General features: G+C 43.4%; 1 protein-coding gene across 1 annotated transcript in view; it reads right to left on the bottom strand.

The window, feature by feature from the left end:
* Positions 1-26,139, bottom strand: part of PRKN (parkin RBR E3 ubiquitin protein ligase) — a 969,496-nt gene that overhangs the window by 731,271 nt on the left and 212,086 nt on the right. Inside the window, exon 4 of the mRNA XM_026649533.1 lies at positions 14,068-14,186. Coding sequence (XP_026505318.1) covers positions 14,068-14,186 — 119 coding nt within the window. The remainder of the gene's footprint in view (positions 1-14,067; positions 14,187-26,139) is intronic.

The raw sequence follows: 26,139 nt of genomic DNA, 5'->3' as shown, positions 1-26,139 counted from the left end.
CCCCGCCACAAAGTCACAGAGCAACCCCCCACCCCCCTACAGAACATGAAAACCACCTCCCAGACTGACCAGGGTAACTAGTGACTGCACTGTGTGTGTGCCCTGCTGCTGTCCTGTCCAATTACCAACCCCCCTACCCCCCTTCAGACAGACTCTCCTCTAAAGAACATGATGGAAACAATAATGAACAGAAACGTATTTTTTATTAACAACCACACATGAAACTGGGGGGTGAAACTTGGACGGGGGCTTGGGTGAGGCGGGAAGGAAAGGACTTTTCAAATTTTGGGGAATGAGAGCCTTCTGGTGCTTGAGCAGTCTGCAGGGGTGGAATGAGAGTTTTCACAGACTCTGCCGCCCCTCCTTCTTTCGACTTTGGGTGAGGGAGGTATGGGACTTGGTGGCGGGGGAGGGCGGTTACTGATAGACTGCAGCGGGGCTCTGTCCTCCTGCCTCCGTTCCTGCAGAACATCAACAAGGCGCCGGAGCCTGTCCGTTTGCTCCCTCATAAGTCCAAGCAGCGTTTGAGTCACCTGCTGGTCTTCCTGCCACCACCTCTCCTCACGTTCCATGTGTGTCCGGTGCATTTGGGACAAGTTCTCCCTCCACTGGGTCTGCTGTGCTGCCTGGGCTTGGGAGCAGCCCATTAGTTCTGAGAACATGTCCTCCCGCGTCCTCTTCTTCCTCCGCCTAATCTGCGCTAGCCTCTGGGTGTGTGATGCCAGGCTGGGTTGGGAGACAGTCGCAGATGTGGCTGTGGGAATGGGAAAAAGGGAGTGAATTCCTCAGAAAGATAAATGTAGTTGTGAACAAAGAACATAGTCTTTCTCTGTGAACAAGACCATGCACTGTACCTATCACATGCGCACTCAGGACAAGGTCGAATTTTCGGCCCTCGCATTCAGTGCCTGGGGTCTTGCACTGCCGATTTGAGAAGCGGGGCAGGACACCGGAATTTCTGTAGCAGGCAGACATGGTAAGCCGTAGACTTGTGGCTGCTTAAAACTTTGATAGTAGCACTGGCCTCCTTTCACATTGAAAGCAATGCTAGTCCATGCTGCCAGCAATCCGGCCAGCATCAACTCTGCCCCTGTCCCACCCCCTCGCGGCTGTCCCAGGGAAAGATCCCTGTATGCCGCCCCTCTCCCGCCTCCACCGCGTGGCTGTAAACCGGCGGTTACAGTTCTGTAAAGGAACGGGCAAGCAGTCCCAATACTAACATTCCCCTACCTAATTCAAAGCAGGTCACCATGAGCGACATCACCCTGATGAGGATCTCAGACAGAGATAAAGAAAGAATGCTCCGGGAAAGCCTGCAAAGACCAGGGCCGTATGCCGCCATGCTCTGCAGGGCAATGATCCCGGAGTACCTGATGGTCTCCTGGCGCGGAAACGTTTCATACCACGGAGGACCCAATAAGGCCGCTCTCCCCAGGAACCTGATGCAAAGGCTTTCCAATTACCTCCAGGAGAGCTTCGTGAAGATGTCCCAGGAGGATTTCTGCTCTATCCCCGGACATGTAGACCGCATTTTACTGTAGCTGCAGTGGCAGGGACTAAACAGTAGAGCGGCTTGGGCAGAACAATCATGCAAAACCGGACATTGTTAGATTTGTTTTTAATAGTTGCACTGCCAGGGACTGAAACGTTAAGCGCCTAGGGCAAACTAATCATGAGAAACCCATTGTTGGTATTGTTAAAATTCCTGTTCTGTTAAAAATAAATGTTTAGAGGTTTAAAACACTTACTGGCTGATCCTTCCCCTGATTCTGTGTCCTGGTTAACGGCTGGGGACGGGTGGTAGGGGATCTCTGTGAGGGTGATGAAGAGATCCTGGCTGTCGGGGAAATCAGCGTTGCAAGCGCTGTCGACTGCCTCGTCCTCCTCATCTCCTTCCTCATCTTCCCCGTCCGCTAACATGTCCGAGGAACCGGCTGTGGACAATATCCCATCCTCAGAGTCCACGGTCACTGGTGGGGTAGTGGTGGTGGCCGCACCAAGGATGGAATGCAGTGCCTCGTAGAAACGGGATGTCTGGGGCTGGGCTCCGGAGCGTCCGTTTGCCTCTTTGGTCTTCTGGTAGCCTTGTCTCAGCTCCTTGATTTTCACGTGGCACTGCGTTGCATCCCGGCTGTATCCTCTCTCTGCCATGGCTTTAGAGATCTTCTCATAGATCTTTGCATTCCGTCTTTTGGAGCGCAGCTCGGAAAGCACGGACTCATCTCCCCACACAGCGATGAGATCCAAGACTTCCCGATCAGTCCATGCTGGGGCCCTCTTTCTAGTCTGCGATTGCACGGCCATCTCTGCTGGAGAGCTCTGCATCGTTGCCAGTGCTGCTGAGCTCGCCACGATGTCCAAACAGGAAATGAGATTCAAACTGCCCAGACAGGAAAGGGAATTCAAATTTTCCCGGGGCTTTTCCTGTGTGGCTGGTCAGAGCATCCGAGCTCGGACTGCTGTCCAGAGCGTCAACAGAGTGGTGCACTGTGGGATAGCTCCCGGAGCTATTAGCGTCGATTTCCATCCACACCTAGCCTAATTCGATATGGCCATGTCGAATTTAGCGCTACTCCCCTCGTTGGGGAGGAGTACAGAAGTCGAATTTAAGAGACCTCTATATCGAACTAAATAGCATCGTGGTGTGGACGGGTGCAGGGTTTATTCGATGTAACGGCGCTAAATTCGACATAAACGCCTAGTGTAGACCAGGCCTAAGACTTTAAAAAAAATCCACATCTGATTGTTATCACAACTCATTTCTCCACAAAGAGGGATCTTTGTGTACTTACAACCTGAACAATGGCTACTGCTAAAAAATGTGATACTCTATTATTAAAAAGAACCTGAATGCAACAAAATGCCAAAAACAGTATGATACTGGTGACAAAGCTTTGCAAGCTATTTGTGAAAGTTGCTGGCAGGCTTGTGGGTGGTGTATAAAAGACTCCCATACTTATGCTCTTGATTAATTAGTGAAAGGAGGGAGAGGTTATACATTTTTAGCAACTGCTGTTTCTTTATAATTAAATTCAATCTGGTATATATCTCCCTTACAGCATCAGGTCATAAAATGTTCATAAAATGCAACCCTAGCTGTCATCTGGAAATTACAAATTTTAAATTAAATCTTTGTTTAAAAAGGTGTGTGGGGGGGGGAGGGGCGGCTCTTTAGCTTTAAATAACTGTAGTCCCATAAGTTTTAAATTCACTTCCAACATCATATACTTAAATAATAATATGCAAATAGGCATGACGGTTAAAGAAGGTCTTAGAGAGTAAGGATGTTTTAAATGAATAAGTAATGTTTAAAATATCAGTCTGCATGCCAGGAAAAAAAGAATGCTCAATTCAATTAAGCTGGTCATTCCCAGCTTCCACACAGAAAAGGATTACCATATACTTTAAGTTGAGGTCACCCAAAGCTTTGTGTAGGTTTTACACAGGTATTCACTTTCATGTCAATAAAATTTACTGGAACAAATGCTGGCTTACATTGTGAGTTGCTACTTATGGAATAAGAGAGCTTCTTAAGAAACTTTTGCTACGATGCCATGTAAATGCTAATGCTAGTCAGTGTATTGACAATTTAAAAATGTTTTCACAACAGGTATGGCTCCTTTCAGAAAAGTTTGTAGTGGTGCTTCACATACACACTTTTGATGGCTTGACTATGTTAGTTTTACTTCAGCCAATTCCCTATTTCCAAAAGGAAAATAAATATACATTAAAGAAGAGGCCTCTCAGCTATCACTGGAATAACCAGGTGGAATTTCAGAAGTGAAGTAATTCTGTTTTTAAGATATGGATTAAATACTTTTAAAAATGAATTTTTATGGTGTATGAAAGTGAGGGACTGACAGCACTATCCTGAGTCTGGCACAATTGGCTCAGGCCTGCAGGCACTGATGAAAAAGGTGCAGTGGCAATGCATTAGTTCTGAGAATTACATTTTTGCTCAGCACATGGACAGAAGTTTTGCACAGTCTAGAGAAACATGCATAATAGAACTCTACAGCTACAATAAACTGAGAACCAGTGAGCTAGGGAGCATGCTGGAAGATACAGGGGAAGAGGCAGGGTGTTGTCAGGGACCAGCAGCTTAAATTCAATCCTGTGCAAGCAAATGCGAGGAATAGTGGCAATTAGCATTATTGCAAGCTACCCCTGCTGGAGTTATGTTCTACCCAAGTGTTTGCCTCAGGAGGAAGTGAGATGGGACCATCATCAGTCCCAGACACAGAAATACTTACAGCAGTTCCCATGAAAATGTGCTAGCTGAAACTGAATGCACTGGGTCTTTGTCCAGCTGGCAGGAAAAAGAAGATGGGGCTCCTTTAAGAACCCCTTTCTTTCTGGGCAGAGAAAGATCAGCATACAAAGGGACCCCTCCTTGCACAGATCTGGAAGGAACAATCGAGGCCCAATGCTAATAAATAATTATAATGGAACTAAGTCTCCTTTTCAAAGTCTCCATTTCCTGTTATTCAGGCTGTCTGACAAAAAGCAGACCATCAGAATGAGAAAGCGGTAACTTGGGCATTTTGGGGAAGCAGGGGAAGGGGGCATAGGCAGCGAGTTACATTGGCCCGTGCTCCACCAATGTTTGGGCTTATATTTTCAGAGCCATCCAGTCCATAGGCCGGAGTGGGGAAACCGCTCCAGGCCCCGTGCTTCAGGGGGACGTGGGGTCCAGGGCTGCCCGGGTGGTTAGCAGGGGGCCTGGCACCGGCAGCAGCGAGCGAGCCGGCCCCAGCCCGCCCCGCTATGACTCCACCCCTCCTCTTCCCGCCCCGCCCCCATTACACCCCTTCCCCCAACCCCCCGCCCCACCTCTTTCCGGGAGCCGGCGGGGCGGGGAGGCTGGGGCCGGGTTGCTCACTGCTGCCGGCACCAGGACCCCCAATAACCCCTCAGACCACCCTGCACCCCGCATCCCCCTGAAGCGTGGGGACCCCCAAAGCGCGGGGCCCAGGGCTGTTGCCCCAGTCCATCCTATAGACGGGACAGCTCTGCTTGGACCCGTTCTGGGAACCACCAAAAATTATACAAAGCTGGTGCCCATGGAAGGGGGGCACAGGAAGGCTGAGAACAGCAATCCTAGAAAAGGCACAGATCAGGTGAGAACACATCTAAAATTATAGAAACATACATAGATGTTGAAACAGTCAATGAAAACTGTGAGGGAAATAAAAATCAGTACTCACCACATCTTTAAATCTGCACCTCACCTTTAATCACAGAACCAAAATATTTTAGTATATTTATAAAAACTTGACTGGCTACTTTCCAATATATCCATTACATTAAGTTAAAATTTACAACAAATATTACCCCTTTGGAAATTTTGAGTAAAGCCATCTCAAATTCCTGGAATGAAGAACCTTTTGTCTTTTCAATTATATTGTTCTATTGAAACTCAGCTGGGAAAGTAAATGCAGGAGTAGTTATGCCATGTATTCTGTTTTTTGGGATGGTAAAAAAAATGATGACTTGCCTGTATTTTAACTGTTGTTGAATGGGTGTATTCCACATAGGTGTGTGCGCATCCAATACGACAGAGGCAGAGAATTTTCTGCAGCAGTACCTAACAGGGTGGTGCATGCACCCTGGACATTCTCGTGGCCTCTTATGAGGTTAAGGGCAACTCCTCTCAGTTTTTTCATACTGGAAACTCTGGTGCAAAGGGGATGGAGGGCGAGTCAGGAAATACACATGTGCAACTGCAGCTCGAAGAACAGTTACAATACAGGTAAGTAACTGTTTCCTTTTTGAGTGGCTGCATATGTGTATTGCACTCAGGTGACTCACAAACAGTATCATTAAGATACTGAAGCAGTCATCATGGTGTAATAATGGGTGAAAGTATGCACCAAGGACTAAGTGACAGCCCTACAAATGTCCAGTATGGGGACATCTTTTAGAAAAAGCCACCAAAGTAGCTTGAGCTCTCGTTGAATGAATCGATAGTCTTTGTGGAGGAGGAAGTGTCCACTATGCTGTAAACTGAGGTAATGCAGGAAATAATCCACCTAGAAACCATCTGATGTAACTGCCTGACCTCTCATTATGTTGGCATAATCGATAAATAGTTGGAGACAACTGGAAAGGTTTAGTCCTGTCTAGATAAAAGGCTAATGCTCACCTTACATCCACAGTATGCAGACATTCATCCTTGTGTGTGCATAGTTTAGGGACAAATACAAAACTACTATATTGTCTGATATTTGCTTTTCATCTCAATCACTTTAGTCAGGAGGCTGTGGCTTCAAAGCTACTTTATCTTTGAAAAAAATATTGTGTATGGCAGTCCTCCCATGAGAACCTGAAGTTTACCAACTCTTCTGGCTGATGCGATGTCTAAGAGAAAAGATGTCTGACAACACAGATGAAGCAAAGAACATTTGAGCTTGAGCCTACCTGAGGGGCCCATTAAAGTAGTTAATACAGTGTTAAGGCCTAAGATGTCAATGAATCCTTTGCTGGGGGAAAGAGTCAAACAACCCCTTTTAAAAAAAATCTAGAAACCATCAGTTTAAAAAACAAACATGCACATACAAGACGACCTTCCATGAACTAAAGGATAATTTGCTGCTAAGTGGACTCTTAGGGAGCTTAGAGAAAGGCCCGAGGATTTCAGATGTAACAAGTACTCCAAAATGTCCTAAATCATAGTTTCTGATGGAGGTATCCTCCAGAAAGTGGGCTAGCTTGAAAACAACTTCCACTTAGCTAAATAAGTGGGTCAAGAGGATTGCCTTTCTGCTATTAGGCAATACCTTCTGAATTGCTACAGAGCAGTTGTCCTTTGACTGATCTAACCAGTCAATAGCCATGTCAAAAGGTGCAGACTTTTTGAGTCCGGGTGCAATATCTGTCCATGCTGTTGGGACAGCAGGTCTGGAAGAGGAAGCAGGAGGTACAGAGGCCAAATTGAGAGGCTGTGAAGATTAGAGAATCAGCAATGTTTCAACCACACCAAAGCTGTAAAAATTATCTTGGAATGGTTTTGTTTCAACTGGAGGATCACCTGTGGGATGAGCAGAATGGGGGGTAAGGGTAGCAGTGCAATGCATACACGAGACTGTCCCTATGACAGGAGAAATGCATAGTTTAATAAGCCTGGACTGTGACACGCTCAAAAAGAGAATTGATGGACTTTCTTGGGACCAGCCTTGTGGCCTGCTCCATGAGGTGGGGTTTGAAGCACAGGTCTCTCTAAATCTGCATTCTGCTCTTGAATGAGAAGCAGATACTGCACCTCTCCTTAATGTGCCCCTCACTGAGGCTCAAAAGATAGCCCATAAGAGGATCACTATTTGGGACAGACACCCCACGCAATGAGCAGTGCTTAAAGCCTGGAGAGCACTGCATACCAACAGTGCCTAGCACAAAAACTAAAATGATAAAACACACTTTACAAAATAAAATATACTTAGTTAGCAGTTAGTAACTGTTAACTATTTACAAATAGATAAAAAGCGGAACTACCTAATGACGCAAAAGAAAACAAAAGTGAGGTAAAGTGCACTGGGAGCTCCAACTCGGGCCATGGGCAAGGAGAAGGAATTGGGGGTGGGGTCAGGGCTGTGCCACCCTGATAAAGCCTTGGGAGGGGACACAAGGACATACAGGGTGCAAACACCGCTCCAACAGGTATTGCTGCAGAAAGCTCTTCAGCTCTGGCACATATACACCTGAGAGGAATACACATGTGTAACCATGCAAAAAAACCATCCTAGGTGTAGATTAGAACAGTGGGCACAAGCATTATAGAAAAATCTAAAGTAGATAGATTAGACAAAATACACCATTTCACTCTCTCTCAGAGGGGATCTCAAATTGCAGAAAAATATGAATCCTTTGAAAGTTGTAATATTGAACCAATCTTAATACTGGCAGATGCTGCTGCTACACAGTTTCCAGAGAGGTTCTGTACATGTCTAATGTAAAATATGCTAATAGAAAAACAAGCAGCTGTAGCCTGCTCATTTAGTGAAAATTAACAGCTTGTATATGTTCCTTATATTATTTACCCCATAGATGCCAAAATAACGTAGTCCAGGTAGATTGCAAACAGTGAGATATAAGAGGTTTGTTGAGAGATCTGCCATGTTAGAGCTTTTTATACTAAGGTCTTTATAGTAGGGTTGTTAGGAACTATGGGGAACAGAGTGGGGGGAAGAGACTCAGTCTTTTTTTTTCAATTACCAAAATTAAGAGCAATGCTTAGAATCTTTCCAAATAAGAGAAGTGTGATGAGGGAATCTCAAATATGTGGAAGTTCAGTTAGATTTTGGCAAAGTTAAGACTATGCATATAAGAACTTCAAACCCTTAATGTTAGAATGGTTTCAAAATTTGACTCAGCTTAAATGTTACTGGGTTCAAGTTTGTAAGTAGAACCAAGAATGAGGAGAGTATCCAAAAATATTTTGTGGGGCAATGCCCCAGGAAGCCCACTGGTAAAACGTCTACTATGTGCAGGACAATTAGAGTCCCAGTTTTATTTCTGGCATCATGTTTATGCTGTGTCAGCAATATGATAATGGAATGTCTCCTTTGAAGCCACAATCTCCAGTAACTTATAAGAAGTGGGTTGAGTTTTGGAAGATTACATCACTAGAGGCTGCAGCACTCAAAGCCCTGAAACTGGCACCAACTAGGATGGCTGAAGCAATGGAAAAGAGGACAGAGAGACAGAAAGATGTGGAAAAAGGCATAAAGGGAAAAAAGGATTGGAAACAGAACGGAGACGTTTGAAGAGGGAGGGAGGAGATGAGGACAGAAGAGGCAAGGGTATTGTGATAGGTTGTCAGATTTTAGGACTCTATGTGGAAATGTTGAGCTATTCTGATGACTCACCCTGGCATATCAGATGGCTCTCATTAATTCCAACTCCTCAAAATAGAAGACGGAGCATCTGTGAGCTAAGAGAAAACTAGATGAAGAAATAGGAAGACCTGCAGAGACAAGCCCTAGGAATAATGAGCATGAGGAAGCTAATGCTAAGGTCTGTTTGAATCTGTAAATGCAATCCTGTCTCAGGACTTTATTGCTTAAGTCTCTGAAGCAGCAAAATAAAAACATACTCTGTAAAGTTAGGGAGTATGGACAAGAACCTAAGTTGTGCTCTGTGTTAGCAACACAAAGGGAAATGTGACAGTTCTTTAACAATTCCCTTCATTTTCTGCTATTAAAAACAGCATTTTTCTTCAGCAGCTTTGACATCTAGCTGACAATATAAATTTGAATATGAACCAAAGTTATAAATATGAGGTAAAGACAATTTTGAGTCAAGTTATTTTAATGTAGATTTGATTGAAACCATTACTGATTAAACATTAAAACGTAGCTTTGGTGAAAAAGATGGCCCAGTAAAATGTCTGTGAAGTGGAATCTAACTTCTTGGTTCTCTTGCAGCTCATTGATCTCTCATAAGGTGATGATACCTGAACTCTGGAAGGAACCTGAAAAGTTTGGGCTGCTTGGTGGAGCCACACTGTTCTTTTCTGCATGCCTTGGTATTTAAGAATAATAATTAAGATGAAAGTCAAAGAGAAACAAGTTTATCCCTATTTGTGTTCAAAGCCTTTCAAACAGCTCTCTGAGACAGGCCAGAATTATCCTAATTTTATAGCCTGAGAAACTGAGGCAGAAAGGTTAATGCCAAAAGAACCTGATTTTCAGAGGTGATGAACACACAACCTCTAATGAAGTCAATGAGATCTGCAAATGCACAGCACCTCAGAAAAAGTCAGGCCTCTTATTTAGGTCCCTATATATGGATACAGGCGTCTAACTTTGGACATACAAGACTGAAAATTTTGACCCAGGTGTTTAAGGCGGGGCATCCAGAACTTGAGACAGTCAAAATTAGAAAATACTTTTGAAAATCTTGACTAAAGTGACTTGCACAAAGCCATAGAGGGAATCACTGTTGGAACAGAGATTAGAGTCAGGAGACCTTACTCCATGCCCCTCTTTCTCTTTAGAGAGAAATACCCTTAAGAAAGTACCATTAATTAGTTTCTCGAAATACAAAAAAGAGCAATCTTTCTCAAAGGTTCTGTGGGAGTCTTCAATTTACAATGCCACATATCATTAGAATTGACTGATTGAGATACATTTACAATTGTTCAGCTGGAATGCCTCAATATGTTTCTTCAAAGCCTCAATAATAAGTTAAAGGGACCCTCAAATGACTTAAGCATAACATTAAAGTTTTGTCTAAAAGACAGAAGTTTTTGAATAACAATTTGACAATGTTTATCACACTTTATTATTTCAATGAGGATAGACATTTTTCATTTAAAATGATCTCCCTGAAGCATTGGACATAAACACTCAGAAGCTATTGAACAAAAAATGGAAAGCAAAACCCACCACTCTTTGTGAACCAAAGTTAAGGCCAAATGTAGACACCTATTAAAAGTACCTTGATTTCCAAAGATGCCAAACAGCACACAAAGCCCCCTGAAATCTATGGGAGCTGTGGGTGCTCAGTTCTTCTGAAAAAAAATGAAACCACTTCTATAGCAACCTCAGGCGATAGACTTCAGGCAGTATAAGAAAAGCTCTCACTCCCCAGTGTATAAGCAATAAAACTCCTCAAGCCTCCAACAAAAAGTCCTCTAAGTCGTCCCCTTTTTGGAGATATATGTACTTATTCAACCAACATCCTTCCTTTTTTCGGATGCAACCCAAGTCCAATATAAGTGCTCAACATTTTGGAGGGTAAAAGCAGAAGTACTAAATCTCCATTCATGCACAATATTCACTACTTAATTCTTCCTCCTTTTATATATGGCAGCTGGTGTTAGCAGGCTACCGCCCTATCCTTCCTTCTGGGTGGTAGTAGTCCCCTTGGATTCCACCTGCTACCTCCTGGTCTGTCTGGGAACTGACTTCTTAGAACTCTGGTAAACATTTAACAAATTCTTGATTGAAGATGTGAGGCTACAGACACTGGCACTCTGCTGACCAGACAAAGTCACAGTGGGCTAACCAAACCAGCAGATAGATCCAAAGAACTAGTAACAACACATAGTATATTTATTGGCAATTGATCAATCAATACAGAGCCACATGAGGGAGCTGTTTATAGGTAAACAGGCATCTGTCGCATGAAACCAGAGCCAGATTTAGTGTCAGGCAACCTAGGCGACTGCTGGGGTGCCGGCTTTGGGAGCGCCTAACCCTGTAGGCAGCAGCCAAGCCAACTCTAAACTCACTTGGCACCTACATTTTTGCAGTAAAAGTTCCTTAGGTGCCTAAGTTTCTGCTTCTGGGCATGTACACTGCTGCCTCACTGGAGATGCCTAGACACATATCTCTTACCCAAGCCCAGAGTAATCCACAAAATGGGAGAATACAGGCTTTCATCCACCTATCTTGTCTCTGGGGCCCAATCTCATAGGTGCATTCAGAGGTTTCCTACAGGGTCAGGTCCCATTCAAAACCTGGCATGGGGTAAATGAAGGTGGAGGTGCCCACTCTGCAGCCTGATGGTTAGGGCACCCACTTAGAGCAGTGGTTCTCAAACTGGGGCCGCCGCTTGTGTAGGGAAAGCCCCTGGCGGGCCGGGCCGGTTTGTTTATCTGCTGGGTCTGCAGGTTCGGCCGATCGCGGCTCCCACTGGCCACGGTTCGCCGCTCCAGGACAATGGGGGCTGCGGGAAGCGGCGCGGGACAAAGGAGTCCAGTCCTTCTGCTCCAATGACTAAATTATTTATACACAGTGGAACAGCTTCAATAGGAGCGATTCTCACATCGGACTATGCCATGGCCCAGTAGTTAGAGCACTCTGAGAAAGCAGGGAGACCCCTGTTCAAATCCTCTCCCCATTGTTGCCTAAGAGGGGAATTGAACCCAAGTTTCCTATTTGCCAGGTAAGTGCTCTAAACACTGAACTAAAGTTATACGTGGGTACGCTACTTCCTCTGGCCTTTTTGGGTGATGCGAGGCAGGTGCCTAACTCATTCTCACAAAAAATGACTTAAGTGCCCAGATCCACAAAAGGTGTAAGTGAGTTTTCACTCCAGCCCTGGAAACCTGGGCTGGCAAGCCCTCCTGGTGACTGAACAGCAGACACACTCCACCAGGGTACCTTCACCAAATATCTTTATTATTATTTCTTCTCTTATGTTCCAGGTACAGCACAATATAGCAGCAGATCGAAGTGTCCTTCCTCCTGCTCCCTGGCTCAGCCTTTTATGCTGCTTCCTTTCTTCTCTGGGCAATCCAGTTGGTGAACTAATTATCGCATCAGAATCCCTACAGGTGCAAGTGATCCCCACTAACCTAATCAGACTAACTCCCTACTACTTTAACTACCCAGTGCCCTGAGTGTGGTAAGTGACGAGCATGCAGGCTCCCCAAAGGGGGTCTATTTATAGCTGCTAATAGCACCCTACCACAGCATCTAAGCCTCCTTACTCCAGTAGAGGGGTTCCAGTTGTGGATTTCTAGCAGAGGTAGGTGCTTCCCAGCAGCCCTGACTTAAGTGTCTATCTCCATGAGAATGGAGGGGCTTAGCACACTCCCTTCTCATTGGCATCTCCTACTGGCTAACTTAGGCAGGGAGCAACCTAACATGCTGGCTTTTGTGCATCCTTAAGTGCCTATCTCTTAGACCAGGCCTGCACAACATGCGGCCCAGGGGCTGCATGAGGCCCGCGTGGGCTCACTGTGCGGCCCGCAGGGGGTGAGTAGGCAAGCGGCGGGTGAGGGAGGGGGGCTGAGGAGGCGAGTGGGTGGGCAGTGGCGGGGGGTAAGTAGGCGAGCCGGAGGGGATGGGGGGCTGAGGAGGCGAGTGGGCGGGCGGGGGGGGGGGGGGGGGGGGGGGGGGGGGGCTTGGCCCTCAGCTGTTTTCTTTGGAGTAATATGGCCCTCGCCGCTTTACGAGTTGTGCAGGCCTGTCTTAGACTTAGAATTCTGTCAGGCATTTGACCTGGTACTGAATGACATTTTGATTAAAAAAACTAGAATGATATAAAACTAACATGGCACACATTACATGGATTAAAAACTGATAGGTTTCAAAATGTGATTGTAAATGAGGAATCATCAAGTGTGTGTGTTTTCAGTCCAGTCCTGCAAGGATTGGCACTTGGCCCTATACTATTTAACCTTTTTATCAATGACCTGGAAGTAAACAAAGTCATCACTGATCAAGATTGCAGATGACAAAAATTGGGGTAGTGGTAAAGGATGTTGCTATATTGAAGAGGGTTCACAGAAGAGCCACAAGAATGATTAGAGGATTGGAAAACATGCTTTAAAGTGATAGACTCAAACAACTCAAAGAGAAGGTTAAGGGGTGACAGGATTATAGTCTATAATAATCTACATGGGGAACAAATATTTAATAATGGGCTCTTCAGTCTAGCAGAGAAAGGTATAACACGATCCAATGGCTGGAAGTTGTAACTAAACAAATTCAGACTGGAAATAAGGCACACATTTTTAACTGTGAGTGTAATTAGCCACTGGAACAATTTACCATGGGCCGTGGTGAATTCTCTACCATTCGCAATTTTAAAATCAAGTTTGCATGTTTTTCTAAAAGATCCACTCAAGGAATTATTTTGGTGAAATTCTATAGCCTGTGTTATACAGGATGATTACAGTGGTCCCCTCTGGAATTTTATGAATCTCTCCCCATTCATTGTATAGGGATACTAGGTGCCTAACTCAGGGTTTGTGAATCACAGTGTTGTTCCAGTGATATTCTAGGTGCTTAAAAGTCCCTTGTGGATCCAGGTCTCAGCACCTAATGCTCAGAGTCTTGTGGAACCCAGATGTAATGTGCCCACTGGACTTCCCACAGTGCATAAAATTAAGCACCTGCTCAAGTCTTTGCAACGTAAGAGTGCAAGTTTGAAAAGTTTTCCATAAATGAACTGAGCAAAAAAAAAAAAAAATAATAAGTGGAAGTGGAAGGATAAATAAAATGTTTACAAATCTTTGTTTTCATCTTCGAAGCTATAAACAGCAGTTAAATATGTTTATATTATTTCTCAATACATAATTTTTACCTCTTTAAAAACTTGAAATCTCTTGCTTACCCTTGTCAGAGTCAGTGTCCCTTCTTTACATGTACTGCAACGGACCCGCAGTTTTCCAGGCTTCACAGCTTGGCAGAAACTTTTGCAGAAAACATAAAAACTGTTGTAACTAGCTGCACCTGTTGGAAAGAAAACAAAGAAAACAATTTGCACTGAAATCAGAACTAGTCTGGAGTGTTTTAAAACAAACAAACTGAAAAATATATTAACAGAATCATAGATTTAAAAGGCCAGAAGAGTCCTTTGTGATCATCTACTCTGTCCTCTTGCGTAACACGTCATAGGACTTCCATATATTAATTTCTGCCTCAAGTCCCATAGCTGTGGTTGAACTAGAGCATATCTTCTTTAAATGTAATTTTTAGCCTACTAAAAATTATAAGTTATTTGCACTCTCCCTCCTAAAGCCACCCTTGTCTGGTCTTTGGGATAGTAGCAAGAGTGTTATTCCTGGTGCCTACCCTTAAAGGCCAACACCCATAATGGTATGGACTTTTTGAACCCCTGCAAGCAAGAAGAGGTGGTTTCACAGGCCCTGGGAAGAGGATTGTGATCCAGAAAATGGAACAGGGTGAAGATATTTGTAGTCCTGCTTGTTGGACTCTTATTTAACCCAGTGGGGGAAGGGGAAGGCTTTTTGATTTGGCCAGAAGATGAAACTAAATAACCAGTCAGAGGGAGACCACTGACAGTGAGAGGAAAACTGAGTCTGAGGCTACTGATCCAGGGGTTCACAAAGACACTGTCTTCTATTTTTAAAAGCTATAGCACCCAAGCTGCCATTGATGGCACCTATGCTACCTGAAACGCCCTCTAAGTTGGCTCCCTGCAGCTAAGCAGCGAGTGTGACCTCCAGCCCCTAGGAAGGATAGCTCAACAGCATTAATGGCAGCATGGTCTAAACCTAGGCACAAGGCTGAGAATAAGGAACTACTGCATTTGACTCCTGATTCTGAGGCAGCGCTTAACCGTTCTCCTTTTGTTTCTCTGTCTGCAAAAAGGAGCTGGGTACTGCTTACCTACCTCACATGTTGGGGGGGTGATGATTAACGAGAAGAGTTTCAAAGGTACAAAGGGAAGTTAGATATACAAATCCCATTGACTTTCAGTGGAAGTTGAATGCCTGATTCCCCTCGGGCCTTTGAAAATCTCCCCCCTAAATAGTTAGTAATATGTTAAGTAATCTTGTATAAATGTTAAAGCTTTGTAGGATTGTGCCCAATGGTTGAAATCTCCAGAAACATTTACTTCCCAGTTTTTAATTGTTTGTTTGTCAACCCATGGAACCGTTTGCCAGAGGATGTTGTGAAGGCCAAGACTATAACAGGGTTCAAAAAAGAACTAGATAAGTTCATGGAGGATAGGTCCATCAATGACTATTAGCCAGGATGGGCAGAGATGGTGTCCCTAGTTTCTGTTTGCCAGAAGCTCGGAATGGGCGACGGGATGGATAACTTGATGATTATCTGTTCTGTTCATTCCCTCTGCGGCACCTGGCATTGGCCACTGTCGGAAGACAGGATACTGGGCTAGATGGACCTTTGGTCTGACCCAGTATGGTCTTATGATTTTAATTTTACTCACCAATAACACATTGAAAACATGCTTAAAGTGTCAGGCTACCATACATGAACTTTTCCATTACCTTAGTGAAGAGGAAATCTTTCAGCATGAGTCACACAATTACATGAAAACTGAAAGATGACAAGTCATGGGTGATTCATCTATTGAATTAGTTCATAATATGATAATGGTAAATTCTTGAGAATTAACTTCTTGCCATCAGTCTGATGATCTTCATGTTATTTATTTACCTGCAACTTACGGACTGAATCTTATTTACTAGTACCAGTAAGGTGGGGCAGCAGGAAGAAGAGAGAATTATCTGCTTTGCTTGCTAGCCAAAAAAATTCACAAGTATCTATGCTCGTCTCCATTTTTTCTTTTAGTAACATGACATTTGAGTAGCTTTGGATCACACACTGAGCTACTTCAAAAAATATTAGGTGTAATAATGTAAAGTAAACCATATTTACTACATTTTTGCGTGCCCTTCAGAATAATAAAGAGAAGGTGTACTGTTATATATTATTTGAAACCAATTCCATGTTATTCACATTCATGAATTCCCTAAACGCCCTGATGCAACTAGTTCCCAAACCTTAATTACTCACAGGGCTGTACAGGAAAAAAAGTAAAATCTTCCAAAAGAAAAAGAAATGACTCCAGAGAACACTTACATTATTGAAAGAAGGCATTTTCCAGTGAGCACTTAATAATATTAAAAAACCCCATCTCTGATCAGTGTCCAAACCTGCAGGAACACAAAATGCTCTTCCAGAGGGCAACAGTAATGTCCTTAATATCCTCTTCACTTATATTACCCCCTAAGAATTTTTATTATGCTTCTCTGAGGGAAAATAAATGACCGCAGAAGGACAACAGATAACAGGATTTTCAACTGAATTTAGACCTTGTGAAAGTTGCTGGATATAGTTCTGTAAATTAAATGAAGTCCTCTCCTTATCCTTTCAGCAGGTACAACACAAGCAGCAACAGTGCATGTCTCTCCACAGTGCTCTATCAATGTGCTCTGAGTTGCAGGTGGCACCTTTAAGAATAAGAGGGAAGTCAATCCGCTTGCCCATTCAATACTTGTTATCTCTGCTGAGGGTCTCAATTAGTGCCAAATGTGACAGAGTTTTGAAAATCTGGACATCTATCCACTAGTAACCACACTGAGACCCCCAACTTGTTTGCCTAGGGTGACTAAATGACTTGCAGGCACTACTAACCTGGGCTGAATTTGAGCTAAGATCCAAAGAAATAAAACACTGTGTATTGAAAAAGATTAAAGGCGTTCTGCAAACTGGTCGGTCTTTCCTTTTTGCATCTCCTTAACATGGGAACAGCAAGATAGTCAACAAAACAAAAATGCAGCACAAATATTTCATGTATCAAGTAGCCACAACCTGTAGTTTGCTGCTGCAGGAGGTCATCAAGATAATCATGGTCATTAGAGTTGGCTTCCTTTGGTTCCCCACTTTCAGGTGTACAAAATATAACTTCAACACAGAGGGAGATTGAGCCCCAGATCTATTTTTGCATCTCCATTTCCCACCTTTTGGCTCTGCTAACAATGCCACTTTGATATCCAGTTAATTTGCTTTTCCTATAAATGACGTCACACCTTCTTCCACATCAGCCCTGCTGCTTAGAACGCTCATTCTGAGTGGATCCACAAGGTCATTACCCCCTCTCCTTATTCAAATCCATCCTCAAGAGTCATAGCATAAATAGGTCTCATGTGAAATTAACTAAGTCATCAAACACCACACATAATGCTGTATGCTAGCCCTCATGGAGGAAAGTAATCATGTAGTGTCATTGATTCTACTCCCGACTCCATTCCCGCACTCCCAACTGTCTTGTGTCCTGCTTGTTATATCATGTTCAGTTTACCTTATAAACTACATGGGGCAGGGATCGTATCTTCCATCTGCTCTGTATGCTAGGCACCTCCCAGTTAGGCAGAGAGATGTATTATTGATAGTAAACTGCAAAATATTTGTAGTGTAACTCACCATAAATAAGCATGACTTACTGTCACAATAAGAACAGAGGGGAATCTTAGAGACCTGGTTTGAGGATTATTGCAGATTTACTGTATAGATTAAACCTTGCAGAGTACAATGTCTCAACCTGACTTTTACTTCCACTCAGTACGATCAATTTTCTCATTTATGAATAATAAACTTAATTTGGGGGAGGGGGGTTAACACACAAGAAACATATTTAGAATAGATCTAGCTGGAGCAGTTACTCAAAAGACCCGTGCAGAGATGCGGAATAACATTTGGATTGTCTTTCCTATAGCAAGGCTGCTGGAGACTGAGAGCATTACGGGGGGATGCTCTGATCTTAGGTTGGGAGTTAAATGGAGACTTTCAGCAACCCAACAACTATTTTAGGCAAATGGATTGATTCCAATCCCACATTCTTGTAGTCAACATATTAGGATTGTGTAGTGAGCAACATCACCAGGAATGGGGGCAAGAGGAGCCAGAATTAAAAAGGTACACATGCCTAAAGTGAGCATACTGTACATCAAACTACAACAGTTTAGCATTAACCATATCTATTCTAGGAAGTGCTAGCATGAATGTTAGCAAACATCTTTGACTCAGAATATATTCCAATGGTTCCCCTTTTAAAGGGGAGAAAGGGCGAAAACAAGAAAGGAATCTGATTTATGCACAACACCAGCTCTGAAGTGGCATTATTAATACAAAATTGTAATTATGGCACTGAGCCAGCAATCACTAAAATTGCTACAGCATCAACCTTACAACCTCGTCTTCCCTCGTTCAATCATGCTCTATAGGTTTTTATGAAGTTTTCCATTAATATTTTATAACACTGGCACTCAGCTAGACTGTGCAGATACAGCAATTACCAATTAAAAAACTGAAGTCCCATTTTAAGTGATAGTTCTGATACTGAAGATGTGCATAACACACAAAAATAAAAAAAATAAAGTTAACCACTAGTTCATTTTGTGGTTTTATAGAATTGTAATTTTTTTAAAGAGAAAACTAGTTGTACTTGTGTTTGCAATTCTTGTTTTCAGAGAATGTGCAGTTACAGAAGTTCTTGGTCTATGCTCCATATACGTGACTGGCAGGAGTGCCACTGCTATGTCTTTTTGGCTATCACCAATTAAGAAGATGATATGAGTCTGCCCTACAATAGGTGAAATTCCATCATGACTTTTGAAAGGCATTTACTATGAGACCACAGTAGCACATTACCTTATCCTTAAAGAAGAACAGTGCAACTTTTATTAGTCACCAGTGCTTGATGCTCATACATTCTACAAGCTGAAGTCACTGCTATCAGGAAAATAACCTTAGAAATGTGATCTCTCAGTGGTTCAAAAGGAGCTTTCATCATTTTACTCAGAACCACATGAATTTCCCCAAACACAAGTGACTTCTTAACAAGGCCCCAGAAAATGACTATGGGATGCAGAAAAACTAGTCTACTTTCATTCATGAAACACTGAAATGCAGCCAAATGAATCCTTTCCCACATGTGTTGGTATGTTCATCTCACAACCTGCTTCAATGCTGCTAGGATGACTACCCTTTCAGAAGCCACGCTGACAGGGAAAAGGAACCCTGACTAGATGTAAAGAGATCCCTTGTTTCCTTATGATCTGATGTGGTAAGATCACCATCAATTCCATCAGGACTGGAAACCATGTTTGCCTTAGCCAATGGGGGGCCATAAAGTTCATGAAATGTATCTCTACTGGGCTTAATCAGGGCCTTTGCTAGCATAGTGAATGGGGGAGTAGCTATCATGAAGTTCTATCCTTCCTACTGCCTTAAAGTGAATGAAGGTGTCCATGACCAGTGAAATCTTTATCAGGTGTCTTCAACAGAACACAAGGGTCCTGGTGTTCTGTGGAGTGGCAGACAATATGGGATGTTCCCCACAGAAGAAAGATCTATCATCCTCTGATCTGGTCACCACTTGTCAACTCTATAACCACATAGCCTGCTCTGATAAAATTTCCCTTTCCTGCCAGGCAAAAGGCATCTAGGAACTTCTTGCGAGACATTGCCTAGTCTTGCCACTGCAGGATTAAGAATCAAGATCCTTTATATCCTTTGTTTATGTAAAACTGGTGGCCTGATCCTTCTTTTAAATCAGGACCACTTTATGAGATATGAGGGCTCTCAAAGTCCACTTCCAACCAGGCCACCTCAGTCCCCAGAATATTTATGTAGCAGGATAACTTTTGGAGACACCAAATATCTTGATAATGAAGCCCCTCTGCAAGTGCTTCCCCACCCTAGGCAGAATGCATCCATGATTGTGCCATTTTGGCTCAGAGGAATATGGAAATGCTCTTCTAACTGCATATTGGTTTTGGACCATTACCAAACTGGAGCATCGCAGAAGTTGCCTATCACCCAAATACAGTACAAAACTCTCTATATGGCTTTTGATCATTGATGATGTCACCTCTGGTTGGGACTTGCTAAGGACATGACCAGGCCACCATAAATTCTCTGGTGGTCACCAGGCCAATCAAAACATCCTCTTGGCTAGTTCCACAATATTTTAGATCCTACTATGAGTTAGGAAGGCTTTGAAGTGAAGCATGTCCAATAGGGCATCTTTGTACTCCAATTCACTCTGAGGAGCAAGCTAGTGACTAAAGTCCTTCAGTGGTAACGTGGAGACATGGTGGGATTCCTTCAAGTGTGCTGTTCTTGGTCAGCCAGTCACACAAGTAGGAAAAAACATGCACTGCTTCTATTCTTTGTAGAACTGCTAAAAAAAATCACAAAATACATATGGTACTGACACAAGCTTAAACAACAACACTGGTACGGTTCTGCTGTCAGAAACCTGAGATGCATCTAGTGGCTGAGCATATATGTCTAACCATATATAGGCATCTGTAAGGTCCAGAATACATATCTAGGAACCGTAAAGTAATGCAAGAGAAAAAGAAGCAGGATTTTTAGTGAGGATAACTAAGTCCATCCAAACTAAGGTGCTAAGAGGTAGCAAGGCTAAAATGGTCCCTGGAGCATAGAGCAGAGAATAAATCTAGCTTTAAGCATTTTTTAAATTCAAACTATGAACAAGAATTTTAGCAAAAACAGAGGTAAATCATAGAGAAACCAATTAAGTGTCCCAAGAGCTGTTGGGGATATTATGGGTTTCCAGTGTTTCCAGCAGAGGCAGGCACATGCCACCCCACTAATGCTGGTGGTTTAAAGACTTAACTTTGGACATGGGATAAGCCTTGCCCTTGAATGTGGGCCTGCTGCAGTTCCAACTTATAGACGATAAAAAGATAGTTTCAACTGTTTTATTTTCTTCATATTCTTTTAAGCATTAGCGAATACAGCATGAAAGAAAGATTATTAATTATAAGGCAATATAAGATCTCCTAAAGTCGTCACAACTCTGTTTTCATACTTATAATGTCATCAAAAACTGTTCTGATTTCCTCATTTAGAGGAAATAGTTAAAAATCAGTCATCACTGGGGTTAACAATCCAATTTGAAAGTTTATCTTCCCTATATCATCAGCAATGGATGATAGGTCAAGAATTATTACATTAATAAACATAACTGTTCCCCAGTATAGACTACAAAAGCCCACTGCAATGCACAGAGAGGGAGGTACAATCTCCTTAAATAAATGAGACATGTAATTAGAACCACAGTGAATACTTATGTATGCAACATGGTGTCATGGTACTGATAAAGACAAAACATTGGCAATTTCAATGAAGCTTTCAATTGCCTGGAAAAGCTTGATGTAGTCCTTCGTGATTATATTAGATGCGTAGGTGTGAGGAGAAAAGAATGGAACTGAAGCAAGAGGGGATATGAGGTGGCACAGAAGCCTCCGAGCTACATGCATCTGAGCTTACTAACAAGTGGGCTCCCTTCGGTATGTTCCTGTTTCCATCACAGTAGTGATCTAGTAAATATAAGTAACTCCCTTGGAAAGAATACTAATAATAGTGCAAGTTTGAATATCTCCATATAACTTCACAATTACCTCATGCCCTTACTGAAAGTCATGGACTTTACTCCACAGCCCTCTGAAATCAATGGGAGGCTTTTCATTGACGTCAGTAAGCATTTGGTCCCATATATTGAAAGATGACTGTTAGTACCTTGAGTTACATGGATGACAGTTTTAAGCTATGTGCAATGGTCACCATTAAAATATTTCCAGGTGGCTTTGGAAGTAATCAATCTCATTCTGTTCCTTTCTAATGATATTCTCCATGCCAGATTTTTCCTGGTCAAAGCTCAGAACTGGCCATGAAGAAACGGTAAGAAATGGCTGAACTAGCCACATTGCAAGTATTATAGGGAGAGAGTTACACTCCTTTGCTATTTGGCTTCAGAGAAGTATCCAGAAAATGTGTCCAAAAGTTGAATATTGGAATTTTGGCCAGAATCCTTTTAATACCAGTTGGAGGTGGAATTTCCCCCATTTGAAATTAACAAGTGGTCTCAGACACGGATGCTTTTTTTCACTTTTACAGCCAGATCATTCATTACATTTACCTCTCTATTACTTCTGATAACTTTTATACAATCTGAGTATAACAGGGTCTACCCAAACCCAGCATCAGACCTTTCCTCTACCTCATTTTCCCCACTCTCAAGGAGGGGGGCAATTCACACGCCAACGAAGGGGGGCCAATTCACCAGCCATGTCAATGAAGCTCCCATCACACTGTCAATATTTCAGTCCCTTTTCTGATGGATGTTTTCATTGTTCAAACACAAATACACTTCAACATCCATATAGACAGGTAAACCAGGTTTTTCCACCTACCGACACCCCAGACGAGGCTTCTGCCACTGCCTACACAGCTGGGTATCCCCAGTCAGATTTTTAATCTAGACAGGTATACCAAGCCCCTTTCCATATTCTTTCCCTAACCCCAGGTCTTCTACAGGAACCTTTCTAGAGCTCTGACAAACAATTGAGATGCTTGTTGGTCTTTTAATCTCACCATCTCCAAGGCAGCTGATTAGTCACAGGTGGGGCTAAAATCAACTCCCTTAAAGGGCCATCCCATCCTGTGACAGTAAATTTTAAACATATTTGCATAAACAAAATGTGCTGACTTTGTGCATCCCCTGTGCATCCACTACTGGTTTAACCCTCACAAGTAGGTAGTTACAACCTAAGGCCCTGATCCTATAATTCTTGGCTTACTGTAGGGGTGATGGGCAGAAGGGTTTTAATATATACCTAAATCAAAAGCACAAGTATTTTCTTAGAAACTTTCCTATAATTCATATAATAGCCTTCTTTAGCAGCCAGACCTTTGATAAAAGCAGGTTTTAAACCAATACGCTAGTCCTTTGATAAAAGCTGGACTAAACTCAGTAGATTTGTGGAAATGTAACATTTACTTTCATAAAAATGGTTTTGGAAACTCCTGTTGTTTTGCTTAATAAAAATAATAAAAAGTGACAAGCTATCTGTTTTTTTCCCTTTGCTCTTCAGTTTCCCTGACTGTTCAGTGCTGGCTTTATTTCATTTCTAAAATTGAATGGCATACTGCACAATCTTGCCAGATGGAACTCTGTGTAGCTGCTGTGCTTTGGTCTTGCCAGTGAGGAATTTTATCCAGAATGGGGGGGGAGAAAACACATACACTCAAGGTGTACAAATTTAAAACAAAAAAATACAGTGAGAGATGAAAATGTATTTTCCCTGCTGTACAGGGAAGGTCACTTTCAGGTAGGAGCAAGCAAAGCCATGTACTGCAAGAACAAATTTGTAATATACAGTCTCGGTAAAAATGTTTGGTGATGTCTTGATTGAGTTCATTTAATTATAGAGCTTTCACCAGCCAAAAATATTAATGCAGACATGAATGCAAGAGGCTGCTTATTTATGTTCTTTGCCTGGAACTCTCTCCTCATCCCAGTGAAACATCACCTCTTTTTTCTAATTCCTCTTCAAAGCTGACTTCCTCATATGCTATCCATCAACAAAAATACTGTCACTGGCCTCTCTCTTTACTATTTGATATACAAATGCATAGAGAAAGATGTTCTAAACAGAATCCTCCCCTGTATATTCCATTGTGTTTTGTATTGTCTTTCTATTTAAACTGTAAGATGAGTATGTTCGTAAGGAGATTAAGAGAATCATCTTTTTTTCCTGTCCTGTTCAGCATTAACCATACCGTTTGTGCTTCACATATAATACAGGTAAATTATTCTGACGTGCATGTCTGGTTATTCAGGAAATATTAGTCATAATGGCTAGCAGCCAGATCCTGAAGTCCCTTCTTGGTCAAACTACCACTTAAGTCCATATGGTTTATTGAGTAAAATCTAAGTAAGGTCTTTAGGAACTGACCTACTATTTTTATTTGAACTTTCTCTCATAGATGATATTACTAATCCATTTCCACTTGAACCTGCTTTGTATGTGGGGGACTCAGCTGTGTGAAATTCTTGCAACAATCTGAAATCCACATAAAAGTAATCTGGCTTCAAGTTTCATTACACCCACTTTCAGACCAACTTCATGGGAAGTTTCTAAGGTTCACAGACACCTAGGGCCATTTCAGAGATAGTCAAAATCATGCAAATAGCATACTCTGAAGTAAAATGAGTTTTGCTTTGAGATGTGGGTTAATTCAATACAAAACTCAAGGCAAAGAATGGATGGTGCAAATTCTACGTCCTCCCCGGCAGTCCCCATACTGCACTCCACATCCCCCTATTCCCTCACAGTTTCCTGTCTAGTTTCCAAGCCATGTAGCTCAGTGGTGGCCATCTCCACTCAGGGCAGTGTGATTCAGTCCCACGGAGAACAATAAAAGATGGTAGCAATTGTTTGGAAAGCCAAAAATTCATTATGGAACTTTGAGACACTTAAAAAGAAAAAGAAAAAAATCAGAGCGCTCATGAAAATAACATGAGTTGACAACTCTGCAAATGATACACAGGACCCAACTAGCAAAACCTGGAACTTCAGCAAGAGGCACCCAGGTGCCCTGAAGCCTGCACCGCACAGCACATACTGTCATGACTGAGATGTGGGCTGTCAGACCTAGTGGTCAGATACCAGGAGGTCAGAATCCAAAACGGGCCAGTGGGCAGACTAAGAATCAGGCATCAGAAGGCAGGCAGGGTCAGGTGACCGGGAGATCAGCGTCTAAGGGTATGTCTACACTACGAGGGTAATTCGATTTTACTTAAATCGAATATGTGGAATCGATATTGCAAAGTCGAACGTGTGTGTCCACACTAAGGACACACTAAGGACAGTAATTCGACTTTGTGAGTCCACACTAAGGGGGCGAGCGTCGATATTGGAAGCGGTGCACTGTGGGCAGCTATCCCACAGTTCCCGCAGTCCCCGCTGCCCATCGGAATTCTGGGTCGAGCCGCCAATGCCTTCTGGGTAAAAAAAATTTGTCGTCATCCGTCCGTCACTAACGCCCTCCCTCCCTCCATGAAAGCGCCGGCGGGAAATCAGTTCGCGCACTTTTCTGGTCAGTGACAGCGCGGACGCCACAGCACTGCGATCATGGATCACGCTGCGACCATCGCTGCACTTGTGGCCGTTCTCAACACCTCGCAGCTTATCATACACCTTTCCCTGAGGCAGATGCAGAGAAATCGGGCGAGGAGGCTACGGCACCGCCGTGAGAGCCTGAAGTCGGAGAGTGGCACAGAGCTGTCAGAAACCACGAGCCCCAGCGCCCAGGACATCACGGTGGCAATGGGGCATGTGGATTTTGTTGAACGGCGATTCTGGGCCCGGGAAACAAGCACGGACTGGTGGGACCGTATAGTGCTTCAGGTCTGGGATGAATCCCAGTGGCTGCGAAACTTTCGCATGCGGAAGGGGACTTTCCTCGAACTTTGTGAGTTGCTGTCCCCTGCCCTGAAGCGCAAGGACACCCGCATGCGAGCAGCCCTCACTGTCCAGAAGCGAGTGGCCATAGCCCTCTGGAAGCTTGCAACGCCGGACAGCTACCGGTCAGTCGCGAACCACTTTGGTGTGGGCAAATCTACCGTGGGGGTTGTTGTCATGCAAGTAGCCAAGGCAATCGTGAAGGTACTGCTCCCAAAGGTAGTGACCCTGGGAAACGCGCAGGTCATCATAGATGGCTTTGCCGCGATGGGATTCCCAAACTGCGGAGGGGCTATCGATGGGACTCACATCCCTATCCTGGGACCGGACCACCAGGCCAGCCAGTACATCAATAGAAAGGGCTACTTTTCAATGGTGCTGCAAGCACTGGTGGACCATCGGGGACGGTTTACAAACATCTACGTCGGATGGCCGGGCAAGGTTCATGACGCTCGTGTGTTCAGGAACTCTGGTCTGTTTAGACGGCTGCAGGAAGGTATTTACTTCCCAGACCACAAAATAACTCTTGGGGATGTGGAGATGCCTACAGTCATCCTCGGGGACCCAGCCTACCCGCTAATGCCCTGGCTCATGAAGCCCTATACTGGCGCCCTGGACACAGAAAAAGAACT

This window comes from Terrapene carolina, unplaced genomic scaffold, assembly GCF_002925995.2.
Source record: "Terrapene carolina triunguis isolate 2854851 unplaced genomic scaffold, T_m_triunguis-2.0 Scaffold85, whole genome shotgun sequence".
NCBI lineage: Eukaryota > Metazoa > Chordata > Testudines > Emydidae > Terrapene > Terrapene triunguis.
The sequence above is the reverse complement of the archived record's forward strand: the minus strand, read 5'-3'. Positions and strand labels throughout refer to the sequence as shown.